Genomic DNA, 19648 nt, shown 5'->3' with positions numbered 1-19648 from the left:
CTATTGTTACAAAACATTACTTGCAGTGTCTGTGATAATGCAGATTTAAAGACAGAAACCTTATAATTACACAGTCTGGATGTTATCCAAGCCTAATTTCTTCATTGTTGGTCTTTAAATTATTCAATAAAAGGAATGTTTGAACCTATCTATGGAGCAGGCACGCCTCTCTCTGCCAACCACTGTCAGCGATGAGTTCCCTCCCGTGAAGCCACTAGCATTTCACTTCTACTGGAGCTAAATTGTTAGAGAAAAAGCAGGTCATCTCTTTGTGACGTAACACAGGAAAAAATGGGTTAGCTGTGAGCAAAACCCATCTCAGTAATGGGAGAATCAAGAGGGTGAAGACACTTTACTTGGTAAAATCTTGAGAAGGGGATGAATATAGAGCTCAGACCATAGGAACCTGATATAGTGAACCCTGTTTCTGAACAGTATCCTTCTTACTAAAAAAGGAAATGAATAAGGCATTAGTTGCTAATGCAAATTTTTCAGAGGCACAACAACATTACTCTGTGCAAAGAGCAATACAGCAGACTCTTTTGTATCTTCAAAAGGACATAAATCAGCTTTATATGGCAGCACAGCATTGAATAGAAATATCCTTTCTTATGTTCCAGCACGATATATTTCACAGTCATCGCTGCATTACAGGAACACACCAATACTTGGTGGTGATAAAGCCCCGCTTTCCCTCCTGTGTTTTTCCATGAGACAAAACACATGCCCCTGCTGTGCTGCTTATTTCATGACCATCTTAACTGCTGCCAGTCGCTGCCAGGGCAAAGCATTAGCAAAGACTGATTTTCAGAGGTTTCCCTGGGCCAAAACAATTCTTACTGAGCTTAACACTTGTGCCATGCTGGAGGTATTTCAGAACTTTCTGAGATGGGGTGGGATGTGGTGAAGCTGATACTCACAGGACGACTTCTACGTGGTCCAAAGCCCACTGATCATGACCTGTTCCATTGTGACGGGGCTGCCACCAGCGCAGTAAGACTCCCTTCATTCGTGCCTCCCTGTTGATACAAACACAAGAGCCTGTGAGAGCTCCAGACTATCAAAGTCTTGCACTTCTCTGTCTAACCCCCAACATGAACTGAGAGCAAAGCCAAAGCATTGTTTGTACACCCCAGCATATCAACATGCTATAAGTACAAAACCTTTAATGGTGAAAAATGCACACACAGAAGGATGAATTAAATACGTTCCCCCCCCCACTTATCTTCCGAACAAGTATTCTGTTGGTAATTTTTTCCAAAAATCTTGCTGAAGACTACACTTTACATTTTTAATCAGCCTTCCACTTAAGCTTCCTTCTTTGCCTACCCTCCCACCAACCTTTTGTTTTTCTTGCAGTGATGCAACAATAAAGTCTTTCCTAGCAGAAATCTATCTTGTGCATTTAGAGGTAATGAAATGCGACTAGGTACTCACAGGGGAACATTATAAGACACTCTTTGGGCTTGTATGAAGTCCTTTGGCTGATGCTGTGCAATTACTTGCCATGTAATTCCATTATTTACACTGTATTGGAGGAGCACTGCCTTGTCTACAGTGTTAGGATCACTTAGATTGGTATTGCAACTGTCTGTTTGTGAAATGCTTCCAATTTGCAAAACAAACATGATTTTGCTGTAAAACACAGAGAGAAAAGGTATTTTCAACATGCAAAAAGTATTCAAACAAGAACAACAGCACTTCCAGATTTATTGCAGTTATTACAAAAAGTTCAGGATTCTCAAGAATCATTACTTTTAGCATAAAAAATAAACTGTTCTCACGTCTCCAAAACACGATTCTCCTTTCAAACTAATAATTTACTGTGTATAACATTTCAATATATATGAAGGCAATAGATACAATTTTACAATGTTTCTGCACAAAACTGAGATACATAAACAGAATAAATATGCAAATGAATGTATGAAAAGCTAAAAAGGGACAAATGAAGGTTGAACAAAGGTTTCTAATATTCCACCTAGGTGTTCAGACAAGAAATGAAGTGTCTGATTTATATGTGGCCCAGTTGCTGATCCACCCTGTTTCTAATCATTTGTTAGACAGCTAAATACAAAACCAATCCAGAAAACTGTCTCTCTGTTAAGGGTCAGCACAGGCTGGTCACATTTGTTTTTCCATGGCCATAGAGACTTAATAGATGAGAAAGATACTCCTGCTCATTGCCAGGTGAATATAATTTTATTTGACAACAGAAACAGGAAAATGAGTCCATAATTGCTAGTAGCATCTTTACTCATGACTGCCATGGAGGCACATACAAACATGGGATTTGTCTTATCAGATCAGGCACTGATCCAGACAGTCTGGTATCCACCCTTTGCCAATGGCTTCATCGTCAGTTCTGGCTTACCAGGCAGTGCTCTGTTGGGCATGATGAAAACATCTGACCTTTTTACCTGACATCGCTTCCTCCTCACTCTCTGTCTCCCAAATGAAAGTCACAAAGTGTTCTGCCAACCCTAATGTTTATCTGCCAGCCACATCTGACTGCACAGTAGAGCCAGGTTAGTTCATCCTCTTCAGTGCTGGCCCACATGGCTTTGCATGCATAGGAATAATTTCATGTCTCATGAGCTGCTGAAAGAGCATTTTATGCTCACAGTATTACCTTGCTCGGGTGAGATCCAGAGGCTTAGTCACAGCTTGTCGTATCTGACATCCATTAAAATAGAGTGAATCTCCGTGGGCATAGGGTGCCAGCTGTCCACATCCATTCCCTATCACTCCCCCCTGAATGGTTTCCCAATTTATTTCAGTGACTCTTTCAGATTCAAAATTATCTTTAATATAACTGGGGAGATCATGGCTAAAAACAGAGCAGTCATCACCTAAAAATGACACAGTGAAGTTATAAAACACACAAAAAAATCAAAATAATTGGGAAAATTCAGTTACAGTTAATTGTAATTACATTCAAGTTTGTGGCCTAGTACACAGTGGGACTACATGCTGAATATGTTTCGGCAGATTGATTAATAGTGCACATATTGCTGTAAAGATTTCATTTTTATGAAATCAAGGCTGCTAATCTGTTATTTTTTTACAGCAGTGTAACTTCAAGTATCACAACAAGGTTTCTCCTGTTTTACACTGGTGCCAACAAGGGAAACCTCAAATAGGTGGTTGAAGGGAAAGGAAATGCCTTTAAAACTGGGAAGGAATCTGAGCTCATAAAGTTATGGGACTGTCCTGGATGGCTCTAAATGCTCCGGCTCCACTCCCACAGAGCACTTATAATTTCATGAGGACACTCGGGTACCGTTAGACATCTGCTCATCTGAATTGCAGCATTAGAGCAAAATGGTCTGTTGTGATGGGGCACAGAACTGAATCCCTTGCAGGTGCCAGTCACCAATGTCTGGATCCCATGTACACATCCCCTGGAAGTGACTGCACCCTTGGAAGGTATACAGGGGTGAAAGCTGTGTCTGGGTAAGCAGGTAGCCACATCCTGCTTTCAATGAAGATTGAATGGGCTTTAAATACAGTGCCGGACAGCAGAGACTACTGACTAAACCCAGGAAGAGGAAAGGAAGGGAATAGTTGTTACTTGCAGCCCTGACAAATTATGAATTTATAGCCTGTTACTCAAGCATTCCAGTGATAAATATAGACAGGATATATCACTCTGTCTATATCTTTTGTTTACTTTTGAGCTAGATTAGACTGCAGTAGAAGTATAAGAAAGAAATTGAAAAAATGAAACCTTGATATCCTTCATCACAAATGCAAATGGCTCCAGTTGTGCAGTATCCATGACCACTGCAGAGCTTAGGGCATGCTTCCCCAATGTACACGTGGTCGATTGCCCAGCTTTGTTTCTCTAGTTCTTCTCCTTTCTGAATCCACCTGAACTGAGTTGCACTGCAAATATCAAAACCCAAATACGATGTTATGATATCTAGCAATTAAACACATCTGCACAATAACATTCAAATATGTCAGCAGCAGATGAAATGAAAAATGTTGTATGAAAGGGCTGTGACTTAAATAACTAGAAAGACAGACCAAACCTGAATGGGTGACTACTACATTATTGGCAGTAGCCACATTTATTAACAAAAAGCTTTCTCAAAAATCATTAATTATGTATCAGATCTAAATCCAGCAATAAAGAGGCATTTTTAATTCACCAGTTGTTCCAAAGCTGACAGTGCCAGCAAGACAGCTGACATTTTAGAGGCCCACAGTGAGCTGACCTTTTGGTAACCTACCTGGAAGAGACATGATCAGGCAGCTGGATAGTTATTCTTTTCCACATGGAGCTGTTGACAGAGTTATAGATGGTAGCTTCATGGAACTGAAATGGGGAGCAGCCAATGCTATTAGATGAGGAAGGAAGACAGTGTGTCTGAACGAGCTGCCATGAATCTGTCCTGTAGGAACAACAACAAAAAAATATGTTCTTAGAACAACTGGAAGAATAATGAAAGGTAATCTCTAAAGTCATGGCATTGTCTGTCTTACTAAATAAACCCAATAGATTGTCAGTGATAGTCTCCATGCTTTGTAGCCAGAGATGAGAAGGTTAAACCCTGATGCAGCCTTGGAAGACTTTCCATGCCCCATGAAAATGCCCCACAAACATTTAAGCACAGAATATACCTTCACTTTTATAAATTATAATGCACTATTATACTACAACACAGGAAACAGCATTATTAATTTTTCTGTCAGCTAAAGACCAAATCAGAATTAAGTAACCTCCACTTGATTATAGTTTGGTCCTAAACGTGCAGTCCTGTACCACTAAAACAACAGTTTCCTGTATATGTGGCTTTCTGTGAGCACATTTTTAACAGGAACATGCTCACAACTGTAACTGCAAGCTCAATGCCATGAATCTGTCAGCATCTGGGATAAATTATAAAGAGAATTTATTGGAGTTATGTACACAAATCCCAGTGCTTGCAAACAGGACTTGTTTGGATCCTGTTACAAGATGAACATCAAAGGGAATGCTTTAATAAATAAAAGCTTTTGAGGTTTTTAATTTCATACTTTTTTTTTTTTGTCTATATATTCTGCTTTCATTTACCTTGCATCCTTAGTATACTCCAGCATCACAGAGTGGAGGTCGCCACAAGAGGTTGCTTCACAGCCAACCACGATCTATAGCATAAAGAAAATTGGCTGCTGTAACTAGTCAGGTAGTCATCTAATGTGTTTGTCAACTTAGATGTTGGAAAAAAATTATCGAAAGTGGATAGAAAACAAAAGACACAATATTTCAGGTACTGCTTTTACTTAATTTTCCCTCATTGTTATTTTCAAACAGAATCCTGACACTAATTTCCTAAATTTGAAATTATATATCTAAAGAAACATTGTTTCTGAGACATGAGGATGTGGAAGCTCCTCAGCATTTCAGAAAGTGAAATACTGAGCTTTGTATTAATCACCTATGAAATTTATAACTCATAATGAAAAAATGTGGGTGTGAACTCAAGTCAATAAAATTTAACAACTGAATTATTCTGAATATCTAGAGCAATAAACATATTTGTGCCATGTTAAAATAGAAAGATTACCGTACTCAATATATAGGACTGAATAGGTAGCAAAAGCTAAATTTTAAGAACTTCAGCACCAAATGGTAGCCATGCACTACAGCTGAGTTTTTAGTTTAGAAATAAAATTCTTGCTGTGATTGGTGAAGAAAAAGGAGGAGAAATTCTGGAAAAAAACACTTTGCGATGAGAGCTCAGTAACACAAACAATTCAATGTTGATGGGTTATCTTAAATGGTGCCCTTAAACCAGAGGAAAAAGATGATAAGCTGAGCAAAATAAGCAGCTTGGGGGGTCTTGGCATGCAGTAGGAAATAGTATGTTAGACTTTTATATAATTCCTTTAAAGATGGCACGCTGCGTAAGTGGGGGAAGCAATGCTTTGAGGGAGTACATTAGTCAGTATAAAATAGGCAACAATGTTGAGAAAAGGTGAAAATTTGATTGAAAATGGAAAAATCTGGAGCTGTCTTGTCAAACAGAAGACCAATAAAAAAAAAAAAGGAAGAGAACTATTTTTATAACCTTGCTTTTATGGTTGTTCCTGGTTTATTTAAGACATAGTGATTGGGAAAGGGCCCATTTCTGGGAAACAATTACAAAGGTATTGTCTTATTGCCTCTGTCTATTCAGAATTCCACTTTAACGAAGCAAAATATTCAGAAAAGTTTCTCTGATTATTTAGATCATTTTCCGTGACACAAGTAAGCAAAAGGGGTACTTCTACTCTGAGTGCTCCTGAATTTTCAGTATGCCAGTTCTTTTCCAGCCCACATCTGCCTTGCCTTTTCTGCTTATTCACTAGGTGAGGGAAATGGCCTATTCTGCATGCCATGCATTCTCACCTTAGAAAATAACTCTCACTCTATCTGATGAGCCAGTAATTTCTGGAGAAAGGGATTAGACTGCCAATCTCTCTCAGTAACCCCCAAAACATATAGACAGTCAGAAGAATTTGACATCTCACAACTCCCTTTGATCTCACTTTGACATCTTTCTGGTTCCCGTCACCTACACTTCAAAATTTCCCTTAAATTTTAATATAAAATCATTATTTATTCATCCAATTGTGCTTCCTAGCTGGAAGAAGAACTTCTGGAGAGAAATTAGATGATTTTTCATTACAAAATTTTCTTTGTAGAGAGAAAACATTTCTTACTTTAAACTGCATCATGTATCCTGGTTGTATAATGAGCTCCCTGGAGGACAGGATGTTGTGTGTTTTGTCCTTTTTCTTATTTGGCCAGTAGAGATGGAATGATGGATTTCCACAGAACCCTGCAGTCCTGACTGCATTAGGGTAAAAACTCCAGTTTTCTTCATGAGAGGTGCCTTCTATTAACATGAGTTAAATACAATTACTGCATTGTCTCAGGAAACATCAAGGCTTAGTAATGAATCCACAGAGTCACTAGATTCAATACTTTAGTGATATAAACACTGAATTTACAGTAGCAGTTGTGACACACAATAAGTAAACTACTAGCAGACAAAGTATAAACATCAGCTCCGGATAGGTAATTTAAATGTTTAAATAATAGTATTTTTTAAAATATGATTAAATAAAACCTCCCTACCCAAAAAATTAAATGAAATGAGTTGGACTAAAAAAAAAAAAACAAAAACCTTCCTTATTGATATGTTCATATGTTTACACAAACATACCTAAATATACTTGTGTATATATATATACACATATATATACAGACATCCCCATTAGTAGCATGAAGAATTGAATAGAAAAAGCACTAGTCTACAAAACAAAAAAATTGCAACGTTAAAAAAGAAGAAAAAGTGTGCTTTCAAGCTCATAGCACTTTTCTCAGATAAGATCATGGCAGACAATAGAATACCTGTCACAGCCTCTTACCATCATCAAATGTATCTACCAGCTGACTGGGGTTGATCTCTGCTCCGCCAATCAGTATGTTATCCAGAGCCCACTGCGCCCGATCAGGACCAGAAACCACGAGCCCATTGCTGATGGTGAAAGGCTGCCACCACCTCAAGCGGGTTGTGTTGGTCAGAGCACGTTCAGGGAGAAGGATGTAGTCATGTCTGACTGAGATGTATTTTTGGTAGTCCATCTCATGAAGCAAAGTCCAACTTATCCCTAGAATGAAAAGATGCAGATTTAGTAATAAGAACAAGCATAAGGTAGACTCTTCTAAAAGATTTAAGGGAGATAATTGGAAATCAGAAATAACAGCTACGTTCTTTCAATAGACAAATCTTAACTTCTAAGGGTAGTTGGCTACAGTACTCCTTACAAGAGCAATTTTGTAACTGTATAAAGTATTTAATGGGCTAGAAGCCACTGATAATGAAAATCGGGGGGGGGGGGGGGGGGGTATGGAAAATAATCTCAGATATTTATGATGCTTAAATACTGAAAAAGGCTGTAGTTTAGATGAAACTTCCAGATGTACTTGCCTCCGTCAATGGAATAATCTAGTAGCACTCCCTCCTTTCTGCAAGTTGGTCTGTGGCATGTTGTCATGTTGTTTTCACTCCCGATTCTCCCCCAGTACTGTAGAAATCTAAGAGTAAATGTACAGGGTTACATCTATTAAAGATCTGTACAGATCAAGAAGTTTCCTTTCTGCTAGCAGATATGCTGAAAATGCTCAACATTTTTAAGCAAGTAAAACTGATGTACAAATAGAACAAAGGCTTCCAAAAACATTGCCTTATAATTCCCTCTGGAACCTCATGAAATTCAACAAGGACAAATGCAAAGTCCTCCCTGTGGGAGGGACTATAATTTAACAAGGTGCCCTGGCAGCAGTGAAGGACATACAAAAGTTGATAAACTGAGGTAAAGTCATTGGAGGCCACCTAAATTGTCTGGTCTATAGCATATGCTCTGTGAGGAGAGGTTGAGGGACCTAGGCTTGGTCAGCTTGAAGAAGACAGGACTTCAGGAGGATCTGAAAGCAACCTACAGGGAGGTCATCAGGAAGGCAGAGCAGAACTTTGCTGTGGGCATGGCAGGAACCAGGAGACAGTGACTGCATTGAAACAAAGGAGGCTCTGACTGCATATAAAGGAAAAAAAATATTACTGTTATGGTTAACTCAACTCTCTCCTTGGAGGTTTTCAAGACTGAGAGACAAAGGCCTGAGCAACCTGGTCTAAATTCACAGTTGACCCTGCTTTGAGCATGAGGTTGGACTAGGGACCTCCTGAGGCCCCTTCCTAACTGAGAGCCTATGTGATTCAATGAATTCTTGCTGAATAATAGAATTCTTTAAAGCCATTCAGCCAAGGGACAAAGATGCTGAAGTTGTTTTCTATGTGATGTCCTTAACTTGTCTAAACTGATGTTGTTCCATCACTCTCCAGTTAAGTCATCCTCTTCTACCTTATGCAAATGGAACAGGTCTTGTACGGCAGGTCTTGTACTGCAGGAGAGGTCAACCAGCAGAGGTGATGTTCTGAACTCAGCAGGAGACACCACTGGTGCCTCAGGAGTGGAGCCAGTGGTGCAGAGGTGACAGCAGTGCCTTGCCTTTTTGCAGGACAGGCATTGCTGACTCCAGGATGTTCCTGGGGAAGGGAACCTGCTGCTTCACTGGGGCCTAGAGGATCCTTTCCACTGTGGTAGGGTGGGCCTTGGTCTACAACTCAACTAAAAACATCAGTTTCTTGACAAACAAGGCAGTTGGTAGCTGAGTCCAGAAAACAATATGGAATGGAGACCTTATTTCTCAGAGAGGCCTTTCTGATAGCAAGCATGGTGTTACTAGCTGTGCTAAGAGCACTGCAGCTTCCCCCACATCATTAGCTGCGCATCATCTTCCCCTGTTTACCACATCTCTAGGTCCAGCTCAGCAGGGCATGAGGACTCTCCTGCTTCTCATTGCCAGGACAGATATACTTCTGAGAAACAGGCATTTTTAAATGAAAAAAAAGCCACATCTTCAACTTCACAATCTCCCCAAGCATACTCTTCCCTGTTTATTTTCATTTTTCAATGGGAATCTGTCTGAGAAAAGCTAGTCATGTGTGTAAATGCTGACAGGACCAAGCACTGCAGGGAAGTATTCTCACCTCTCAGGCCTCTGGTGTAATCGGTGGTGGGGTGCAGAGAGCACCAGAGGGTGATCCTGAGTGGAGATTGCCCTTGGACGCCACCACTTCCCCTTAGACTCCTCTCACCCCCAACGATGTGGGGCACTCAGGGAAGCTAGACTCCATGCTGTTCACCTCTTGCTTAGGCCACAGTGGCTCATAGATCCCATCAGGGAGAATTTCTGCCAAACACATCCTGGTGACCTCTGCTGTCTAAACTGTTGTGCTATCTCAACCCTGCATAAGGATGTCTTCTGGATCTAAGTCTGGGGGTGTAAATATTTCCCTGTGTTACCAAAGCACCAGGAGCAATCAAAGATTCAGAGAACCTCATGCTTTCCACCAACCAGATTTTCAGTGAAAAGAAGTTTCCTTGGCAATTCTGGAATACTAAATGCTTCCCATTCACTTCTTCAAAAAGCCTCATTAAATCCTCTAGTGAGACACTGTAAAGCACCCAAATGCACTGAACACCTCTGAACTGCTGTGACCATCCTCCATGAGTGCCATGCAAACATCGGACATTGTAGCAAATTAAATCATAATCTAATTAGTGTCTACCTGAGACAACACTCTGCTTGTGATGGCTTAGGAATTCTTTGAGCTACATGCTGTATTGCCTGCTGCTTTGTGAGTATTTAACAGAGTTCCCCATTGAAATGACATGGTAACACGACATACTTTGCACCCCGCAGGTCCAGATCTTGAGTGACAGCCTGTCTCACAGTTGCACCTCCAAAATAGAGAGTTGTGTCTTCTGCTAGAATCCCACACTCAGTACAAGTACTTCCTCCTTCTAAGGACATCCATAAATCTGGTTTAATTTCTTCATTGTCAAAGCGCTCTTTCAGGAAAGTCTGTAATGAAGGTGTTTAACATAAAACACAAGTAATTATGATCATAAGCCTTTCTGATGGCCAGAGCTGGAACTGATCTTCTAAATGTATTTGAAAGACTCACAAACACTATAAAGATTTTTTTCTAGGATCAGTGAACATAACTGAACTTGACTGGCTAAATACGCAAATATTTTAGGGCTAGATTTTAACATATTTGGGAGGTAAAAATTGTACTGTGATGAACTTTCAAGATTTTTCTTCTATTCATTGTTTCAATAAGTTCTATCATGATAAAGACAATCCTTCTACAGGTCTTGATCCATGATAATGTGTACAAGGATGAATTCTGTCTAATGATAATCTAAAGATGAACAGCTTTATTGGGCAGTGTCATTTGAAAATCAACAAAACAGTTCTTGGATACTGTAGTACTAGTTTTGTTAAAAATGATAAAAGGACTGAAAATGGATTTGAGTATCTTCAGACTGTCATGAATCAAAGCTAAATTTCCAGTGTGATCAATCTCCTCTCTCACCCTCCCCTTCTCTTTCATTCTCAGCCAAAATCATGTCAAAATTCATTCTTTAAAACATGCAGTAAAATTACCTTTAGTGTTTGGGTCAGATAGCAGTTTGGACCCGAGTATCCAGGATCACAGATGCATTGCTCTTTGAGGCAGTCTCCATGACCTCTACAATTTTCCAGACAACCAGGGCCCAGATAGAAATTATCAATGGCCCACTGCATATCTGAGTATTTCTGATAGAACCGAAACCTCACGGGACTACACGTACAGAAACAAAGGAAAACAGACAGATATGTATGAAACAACTTTGCTCAAATGAAAACAGGTAGGTGAAAAACAATATACTTATGACTGTGGTATCCTCCAGGCTTCCACAAGTAATATCTGTCAGTCTCTGTTGAAACCAATTTTATGATATATCCATATCTACTTCACAAATGTACTATTGGTCACACATGGATAGATTTTGGTCACTGTGGAAGCTGGAAAAATCTATACTGGCTTCTTGAGAGAGAATTTCATTTATGGTAATACTTTCTTTGCAAATTACTCAAAGAATATGAGTTTCCTTTTTGCAGGAAAAAAAAACATAAACAAATAGTTTGCATGTGTGTGGACTACTGCAGACAGCAAGGGTAAGTTTTCCACTCAGTAAGGTCATAAATTTACTCCCTAATTGAACACAGCTGTCTGAACAGAGCAGAACATGCTGTACTGGAGCAGACTGCAGAGAAGCAAGAAAAACCTTGCCATTTGTTTAGACCAAGAGTCATGATCAATCTTGATAGGAAATAAAACCATACAGCATATGTAATAAATGTAAACATTGCAAGATGCACTTTCTTTGAAAAAAAAATGAATAGGCACATGTGTTTCCTGTTGTGTTTTTTGGGATGTACTGAATCCAAGACATAACAAGTAGTGAACTCATACTTACTTGCCCACGAGGTTTTCAGGCAGTGAGTAAGTTACTCTTTTCCACCCTTTTGTGGGAAAGAAAACAGATGGCTGTGAAACACTCCCAGAACATTTTGGATCAGCTGGTAAACACTGAGGTACTAAATAATTCCAGCTAACACCAAAGTCAGTGGAGTACTGCACATGGACCTGATTTTGTGCAAGTTTTTCCGAGGTTTTACATCCAACAGAAACCTAATAAAGAAGAGAGCACAAGTGAATTAGAATTAATTGTGGTGGTGATTAGAGTTTAAAAAATGTTGAACCTGAAAACTGATGGCTGAATTTTGCTCAAAATCATGTCAGTAACAGTGTCTGTATGATACCGGTCATCTACAGATCTCATCCCAAGATTTCCAAGATTCAGAGAAGTCACCAGTTTTTTTTTTTTTTTTTTTTTTTTTTTTTTTTTTTTTTCCCCCAGCTATATCACCTCTCTGGATATCTGGATATCCAGGTACTGTCACTTGTGCCTGTGCCCTATAACTGAGGAAGCTGTTCTCCTCTCCTGCACAATCTAATATTTAGGTATTTCAGGGGAGGCTACCCAGGTCATTTTTGTCCAGTGGACCTTCTTTGTAGGAGAATTGTGCGAATAGCTCTTACAACTTCCATATACTGCTGGATTATTTCTTCATTTTAGGTAAAGGGTTGTATGAAATGTGGTTGATTACAGGTTTGATGTGAATATATGCCCATACAGATGAGGCGCGGCCATTTTTGAGCTGCTTTCCCTTCACCAAGCATCTGTAACAAAATAGGCACCTTATATATACTAAATATTCTTCCTACAGGAAGAATGGGTGTCATATATGACGTCCATACAACTTCTGTGCTGGAGGAGAAGACTGTGTCACTTCTGAGAATGGCCCGCAGTGTTAAAGCTGACCAACAAGTTGTAGATGAGACAAATAACAACAGCTTAATAACAACACTTTGTCCTGCAAGGAATGGTTTATGCATAGTTATAGACATCATTATACCTCTTGAAAAATCAGATTAGAATTGGAGCAAAATGGAGTTTAGAATAATTATGTAGAAGACAGATTTTACCTTGAATTGCATAATCCAGCCTTCTGTTGGAGTCAGGTCATGGGTGACTGCGTAAACCTCTCTGCCGTCATGGCTCCCACAGATCATGACACCATCAGGAGAATCACAAAACCTCTCAATTGAGCAGTCATCATGGAATAACCAGTGTTCATTCACTTGAAAATAAATGGGAATGTCAGTAGTTTTCAATGACAACATTAGGAACAGAAAACAAAGTAGTGTTAACCACTGAAGGTATTTTATTTTTCAGCCTACATGAGAATTATTTAGTATTGCTCCTTGGAATGGCAGTACCCTATCTCTCCCATGTACATACTTATTGCATTTATTGCTCAAAACACCTCTTACTATTCTCTTATGAAAGCGTTATAACATTATTATTTTTTTAATGTTAAAGAAGCAAGGTTCTGAGGTTTATTCAAAATCTCTTCTCTTGTGCTGGATGTTATAAAAGAATTTTCTTACAGACATTGACTACATGTCTGCCCAAAGTATACCCCAGCACTATGACTTGCTAAGCCTTGTGAACATTCAGAAATACTTCGTCCTCTACAAAATTTATATGTAAAATATAACTTTACTTCTGTAAAGGATGTTTAAACAAAATAACAGACAGGAAACAAACCAGTTAATAAACCTGCTTAGAATAACCTAGTGTTTTTTCATCATTTTTTTCTCTCTTTGGAAATAAATTCATTTTCTAAGTAATTTCACTCACTAAAAAAAATAAATAAAAAATTACATTACACATTTTCTTTTTGCGAACTAAAAAAAAAAGAAGCAAAGACACCCATAGTGATGGGATTGTCTATGACATCCATCACAGTGAGACAAAGATTCAGAGGTGCAGCAAGATTTAGAAATCACTGCGCTGACTTCTTGCCCTTTAATTCAGACCCATGTAACACCTTTACCTGTAGTTTTGTCTTCCATAAACATGTCAAAGGCGATCCTCCCAACAGGCCCTGCATCAGCAGGGGAGCGCTCATGCTGTGGCAGGGGAGCGCTGCTGAAAGTGTCGAGCATCACAGTCCTTTGGTCAGCTGAGCCAGAGATCAAGACATTGTCGATAGCCCAGTCGTTCTGGTCCAGACCATCATGTTTAGGTTGCCACCAGCGGAAGCGTGTCCCAATGGTTTTGGCATCGTAGGGAAGGAGGATGTTCACAAAACTGAAATACAACATGGAAATTAGTTGTAGGAAACCCACAGGAGGAGGACACTTCTCAATGTTCTGCACCAGGTGTTTTGACCAGGTTTCTTCTTGTTGTCTCCTAGAGCAGGTACAAATTGGGAAGGCAGAGAAAGGTTAGGTGATTTAGCCTACATTTTCCTATGGGAGATTGCCAAAACAAAGCCCTTTGTGATCACTCACAATGTTATCCCCTGCACATGTGCTCAGAGTACGGTGGGGAGGGTCAGCAGCCAGACTGACAAGGTTCGAGCAACCCCACATGCTCAAACCATGATTTAAGAGACAAAATGCAATCATCTAGACTGGTAGAGTATGACCATAAGGTCCTAATTAGGGAAATGTTAAGGGAAATGTTGAAGTAAAATTAAGATTAATAATTTCAACCTGGAGCAGATAGCAATATTCCAGTACAATGTTCTTATTTCTATTACAACAATTAAAATGCTAGTGATTTATCTCTATTAAAATGCTAATGATTTATTTGTGTGCATTCAAATAAAATGTCAAGTAATGGGCCCCTCACAGCCCCATTTTCTATGAGTATTTTAAACTAGTGAAGAAAAAGTCCACCCCTATCCTTGCTGGTTTGAACTTCACAAATGTCTCAAAATAGGGTTTGAGTGTAGTGTAGACCTTTTCACAGATATCTGGAGAAATCGGTTTCTCCTCTATACACTGTTTTCTAACAAGTTCAAGTGATGAATTTCTGCTCTTGTCAGTAAGGAACTAGATTGCAAATGAAAGTATCTTCAAGACCAGGATGGACGTTATTGCAGTAGCTGTCTTCCTATATTTCTGACCTTGCAGCTGAACAAATGCTGATCCTCAAACACATGCACTAAAGCCATTCATAAATGCTTGCAGGACTAGACAAGCTGAACTCTTAAAGATCATCTAAACTACAGCAGTAATAAATCAGAGAGGTTGTTATGAAACAATAAAGAACACTTGACCTAGTACAGGAAATTATACATGCAGAAGAAGGTATTTACAAACCCGGGTTTGCTGAATTGGTCATAGAAAATTTCCATTAAGAGGCTCCAGGTAATTCCACCATTCACTGAATACTCCAGCAGTACTCCTTGGTTGCGGTTATTGGGAGTTATCAGACATCCATACATGAAATAAAACTGGATGAATTCTGCATTGGTCAGGTTCAAGTCAACTGTAACTAACGTACGGCTGCAGCCCTTAAAAGTAATGAAAAATTATTTTGGCTGGTGCTGTCTGGCAAAACTTATGAACATAAAAATTGGTAGACTATGCAATCACTACTAATAAAGCTTCATGTTGTAAAACCTTCAAAATAGTACAACTTCAACAAATTATAATAAAAGTAAAGCTACGACAGAGCAATAAATGACTTTCTCTGACAACACAGTTTCAGTTATGTTCCATTTGGAAAATACATATGTTGGTACTTGCACCTACAGCTTTATAAAATTAAGCATCAAGAATGGCTTCACCTTTATGCTGAATACAAGAGTTACAAAAATCCACACCTCCAGTGTACCACACTATGTTCTCCATGCAGAGTTAATGATTCACTGACTATGTGCTAATAGCTCAGTTTATGCAAACAATCAAATGGCACAGCAATTTTAATATGTGTGCTGTCCCAAGATTCCTGCTTAGTCTGTTAAATAGTGGTTCCTACTTAGGAAGGAAGTAGAAATGTAAATGTTTCTGTCAATTTATTTTAGAAAACTTGCATAGTTTGAACCGAGTTCCCTTGCATGAAAGATATCTGTAAGCCCAAGTTTTATGTTTCTAAAATAATATCCTGTCATTTTGATAAACCTGAGGCTACCTAAAGCACACTTTAATTCAGCAGCAGTCTGGCTTATACAGCTGTGTATGTAGCTAAAACACAAGCCAACACTGAAAAAATACCCAACAATGAAATATCTGAAGGATAAGTCTACGCACAGACATATTTCCAAGGAGCAAGTGCACATTATACACATGCAAATACTTAGTTATTAATTTACCCCTGTGGGCTGATTAGAAGCTGCACCAAACTGCAGTTTCTGTGGAAATTGTAAGTGCTATGAAGAGGCTATTATCAGAGGGTGGGTCTGAATGTCTACATACTTCAGCTGTGCTTTGATCTATCAGCTCCACCTCCAAAGGCTGCTTTCAGGATGCCTCTGCAGCATTACTCATTTTCCTGGCTGCAGAATAGCCAGGATCATGCTATCGGCTATCCTGGAGTGTGTCTGGCTGGCACCAGGCTGTAGGACCTACCTGACTTTGCCCTTCAGCTAACCAAAGGATATCTTTTTTTTTTATATAATTATTATATGTTTTGTGTTTACTGTATTAATATTTTTTAGCATGTTGCTATTCATTTAACTTTTTAAAATCAGTCCTGTTTATACTGTCAAAAGGAGCAAGTCAGCCTCTGTGCTGAACACCAACCCCACTGAAGTGAAGAGCCATCCCCGAGGCCACTGCTCCACAGACGGTGCTCAGCTTGCCCCCGTTCACTGTCAGCCAGTTCTGGCTTGACGGCGAGCGATTGAAGTTATCCTTCAGTTGTGTCGGAAGTGGGGTCTCTGGCTCATCACAGTAGAGCCCCCCCCAGTGCTCATCGCAGCTGTGGAGGAAAACAAATGCAAAATTCAGCTGGCAAAGGCCCTGCACAGAGATTTAATCAGCGTCATGTTATCCAACATCAAGGTGCCGTGTTATTCCATACAGAGACCGTCTGCATCATTTACTAGAGCACAACTGGCATATGGGGGTTTCAAACATCTGCCACTTTTTGAGGTTGTTGATATGAAACAAAAACAATTTTTGGAATGATAGTATCGTGTACATGTTTTTTCATTGTAGTTGATAATACAGAATACAGTCCAACATAGAATGTTATCAGTAAAATACATTTTACTCTGATGGATAAACCTAAAAGAATGTGCTGAGCCTAAGAATGTTCTGCTAATGTTAAATTTTAAATGTTTCTGTAAAGTTCTACTGGATAGATACTGTTGTTCTTTTATACAGTACCCATTTTTTGTCTCATCTGAAAAACCTTCTTATATTGTGTCAAAGTTTAGATAAAAGCACAGAATTGTGTTTTACTACCATGCAGATTTCACCAAGGAGGTCATGCCATGGTAATTCAGTGCTGTTGGGATATAGGACAATGCCAGAATACGTGTATTTTTTCTGCAGTGGAATATATTTCTAACATACATAGTCACAGAACAATTATACCACTGTTCTCCCATTTCTGTTATCATCTGTGGACTGGAAAAGTAACACATCCATCTGGAAGGTATTTCTCTGTTGCCAGACAGAAAATCTGGGGAGGTCTAGTAGTTGTTTGTTAGCTTTGCAGGGCTCTGTGTGTGCTGTTACATAAAACACTTTTGAAGACCAAGTCCATCTGCCTCCACGGTTAAACCCTGCTATGAAGCAGAAGCATCAGGCCATCAAGCCAACACCAGTTACAAGGCAAAAAACAGCCTTGTGAAGAACTGGCATCTATTGTTTTGTTTAGCAGATGCATCCCATTGCCAGCCCTTGTGCTCTGCTCCCAGAACCAGGATGAAGGCAAAGGGAGATGACGTGAAACCCCTCGGGAACCAGGGATGACTTCTGGGGAGCACTTTATGTCCTCAGAGGGGTGTACAATCACAAGGAGTCTCTTCTCCCTCCCTTATGGGAATGTGGTCAAGCTGTAGAGTAGGCTGCTGGAGAAGGGACCAGTGGTATCATCCATTATGTGTGAACAGGCAGAGATCTGCCAGAGCCAACCCCAGCATTCACCCAGCTTGTTATTTCTGCTCCTCAGCAGTCGTGATGTCCTGCTCAGCTTTAAAAGCAAAACTCTCCTTCCTTTTACAAATTGTGTCAAAACCTTTTCTGAGATTTTGTTAAAATTACAGAAGAGTGAAATGCTGCAGTGCTGTGTAGGACAAAGGAAAAGTTGCACTTACACACAGTTATCCTGGGTGCACTTCCCATGGCCACTGCACATGTCTATACAGCCATCCCCAATGTAGACATTATCAATTGCCCAAGTTTGCTGCTTATCAAAGGGAGCAGGCTGGTGCCAGCGGAAACGAGTTGCTTGAGACCTTTGGGGGAGAAAGAAAACCAGAAAGGTAGTACACCAGCTAAGCTAATCTTTATTTTGACTGAAGGGAAATTTCAGTCTAGCGGCTAGACTGCTCCTGGAAGATTTATTCAATATCAGCAGAGCCCTGGACTGATTTCTGACAGCAACAAGGTCCCTGAAAGCCAAGAAGGGGGCTCCCAAATTCTGAGAGCAGTCCAGGCAAGCTTTCAGCTGGGAGGCAGGGCTGGGCTCAGCTGCTGTGGTCCCTATGCAGCCCCAGGACATGCTGGTACCAACTTGCTTGTACAAGTCTCAAATAAATTTGACCAGAATGTTAATGAAAGGAGAAGTGGCGTCCCAAATTTTGTAATGGAAAAGGAGGTCCTCCTAGCTGAATGTTTAGGGTGCATTTGGCCCATGCTTGATGGGTGAAGTGACAGAAAGAGGCAAGTGAATTGTGTAGATGCTTTACAGGACAAAGCTCCGTAGCAGACCAAGAATGTGAGAGTTAGGAAAAGGAGGAGAGCAAAGCAAGTGGCTATGTTTGGCACAAGGGAAAAGAGGGTAGGAGGAAAGTGGTATGCCCAAACGGATGCTCATAACCATGTTCAAGCTGTGTCCTGGCACAAATCTGAAGCTGAGAAATAGCTGGGACCTGAATCAAGCTGGGATGACCCCAATTTTCCAGGTTTCACCCTCAGCCTGAGTTTCATTGCTTCAGCTTTGAACTAACCTGACTTTTTCCTCTGTGAATCCTCCTGGCTACACTTACATAGTGCAGCTGTAGACAATAGGTTGGCTCCTATGTAAGATACTGCATTTATAGATCTACGGGGGTCAGGAGAGCCCTGTATGGGACTTGTGGAGTCAGTGATGGTGTGACTCTGCCTTCACAGTTTCCTCCCGACCCTCCAACCATAGCTTGGCTGGCAATGTTAAGAAATGATCTATAGTGCAGTCCTGGCTCTTTTCAATAAATCATTTTCATTTTTTTTGATTAAAGGTGGAATTTAGGTCCCTATTCGAACACCTTATTTTGATGCAGCTCTATGTGAATTAAATGTCTTATCTCCCAAGGTAGATGATGGAAACCCAGCTAAAACAGTCAGGGGACACCAAAGAGCTATTCATCTCACACAGCTGTAGACACCAGTATGTGAATAGCTGTGAGTAGATTAATTTCTGCAACTTTTCAAGAATACCATTTTAAATTCAAACTAGTCGGTGTTTTGCTATACAGCACCAGATGGCAGCATTGAACTTTGTGTAGTCTGTTTTCTTTAAGAATTCAGTTGTAAACCCCAAAACAAATAAACATCAAAATCCCCCAAATTTATTCAGTGTAAAAATAAACCTTTTCAATATTATTCTATGAATTATTTCTTAATAAATATATTGCATGATG

At 39.8% G+C, this 19648-nt stretch overlaps 1 protein-coding gene across 4 annotated transcripts in view; it reads right to left on the bottom strand.

Moving 5' to 3' along the window:
- The window catches only part of RELN (reelin), a 285956-nt gene that overhangs the window by 9830 nt on the left and 256478 nt on the right, over positions 1-19648 (bottom strand). For 3 of the 4 annotated variants that reach the window (XM_068669849.1, XM_068669846.1, XM_068669847.1), the window contains 17 exons: positions 18122-18262; positions 16599-16776; positions 15174-15367; positions 13898-14154; positions 12984-13138; positions 11911-12125; positions 11054-11231; positions 10290-10465; positions 7968-8074; positions 7405-7647; positions 6694-6869; positions 5063-5136; positions 4239-4400; positions 3731-3888; positions 2633-2852; positions 1438-1635; positions 921-1019 (listed from right to left, as the gene is read on the bottom strand). In XM_068669849.1, the coding sequence (XP_068525950.1) occupies positions 921-1019; positions 1438-1635; positions 2633-2852; positions 3731-3888; positions 4239-4400; positions 5063-5136; positions 6694-6869; positions 7405-7647; positions 7968-8074; positions 10290-10465; positions 11054-11231; positions 11911-12125; positions 12984-13138; positions 13898-14154; positions 15174-15367; positions 16599-16776; positions 18122-18262 (2931 nt within the window). Of the gene's footprint in view, positions 1-920; positions 1020-1437; positions 1636-2632; positions 2853-3730; positions 3889-4238; positions 4401-4839; positions 4874-5062; positions 5137-6693; positions 6870-7404; positions 7648-7967; positions 8075-10289; positions 10466-11053; positions 11232-11910; positions 12126-12983; positions 13139-13897; positions 14155-15173; positions 15368-16598; positions 16777-18121; positions 18263-19648 lie in introns of those variants that run through there. The other variant, XM_068669848.1, reaches the window with a different exon arrangement.

The sequence above is a fragment of the Anas acuta genome, chromosome 1 (assembly GCF_963932015.1).
Source record: "Anas acuta chromosome 1, bAnaAcu1.1, whole genome shotgun sequence".
NCBI lineage: Eukaryota > Metazoa > Chordata > Aves > Anseriformes > Anatidae > Anas > Anas acuta.
Note: the sequence above shows the minus strand (reverse complement) of the source record. Positions and strands in the feature narration are given on the sequence as shown.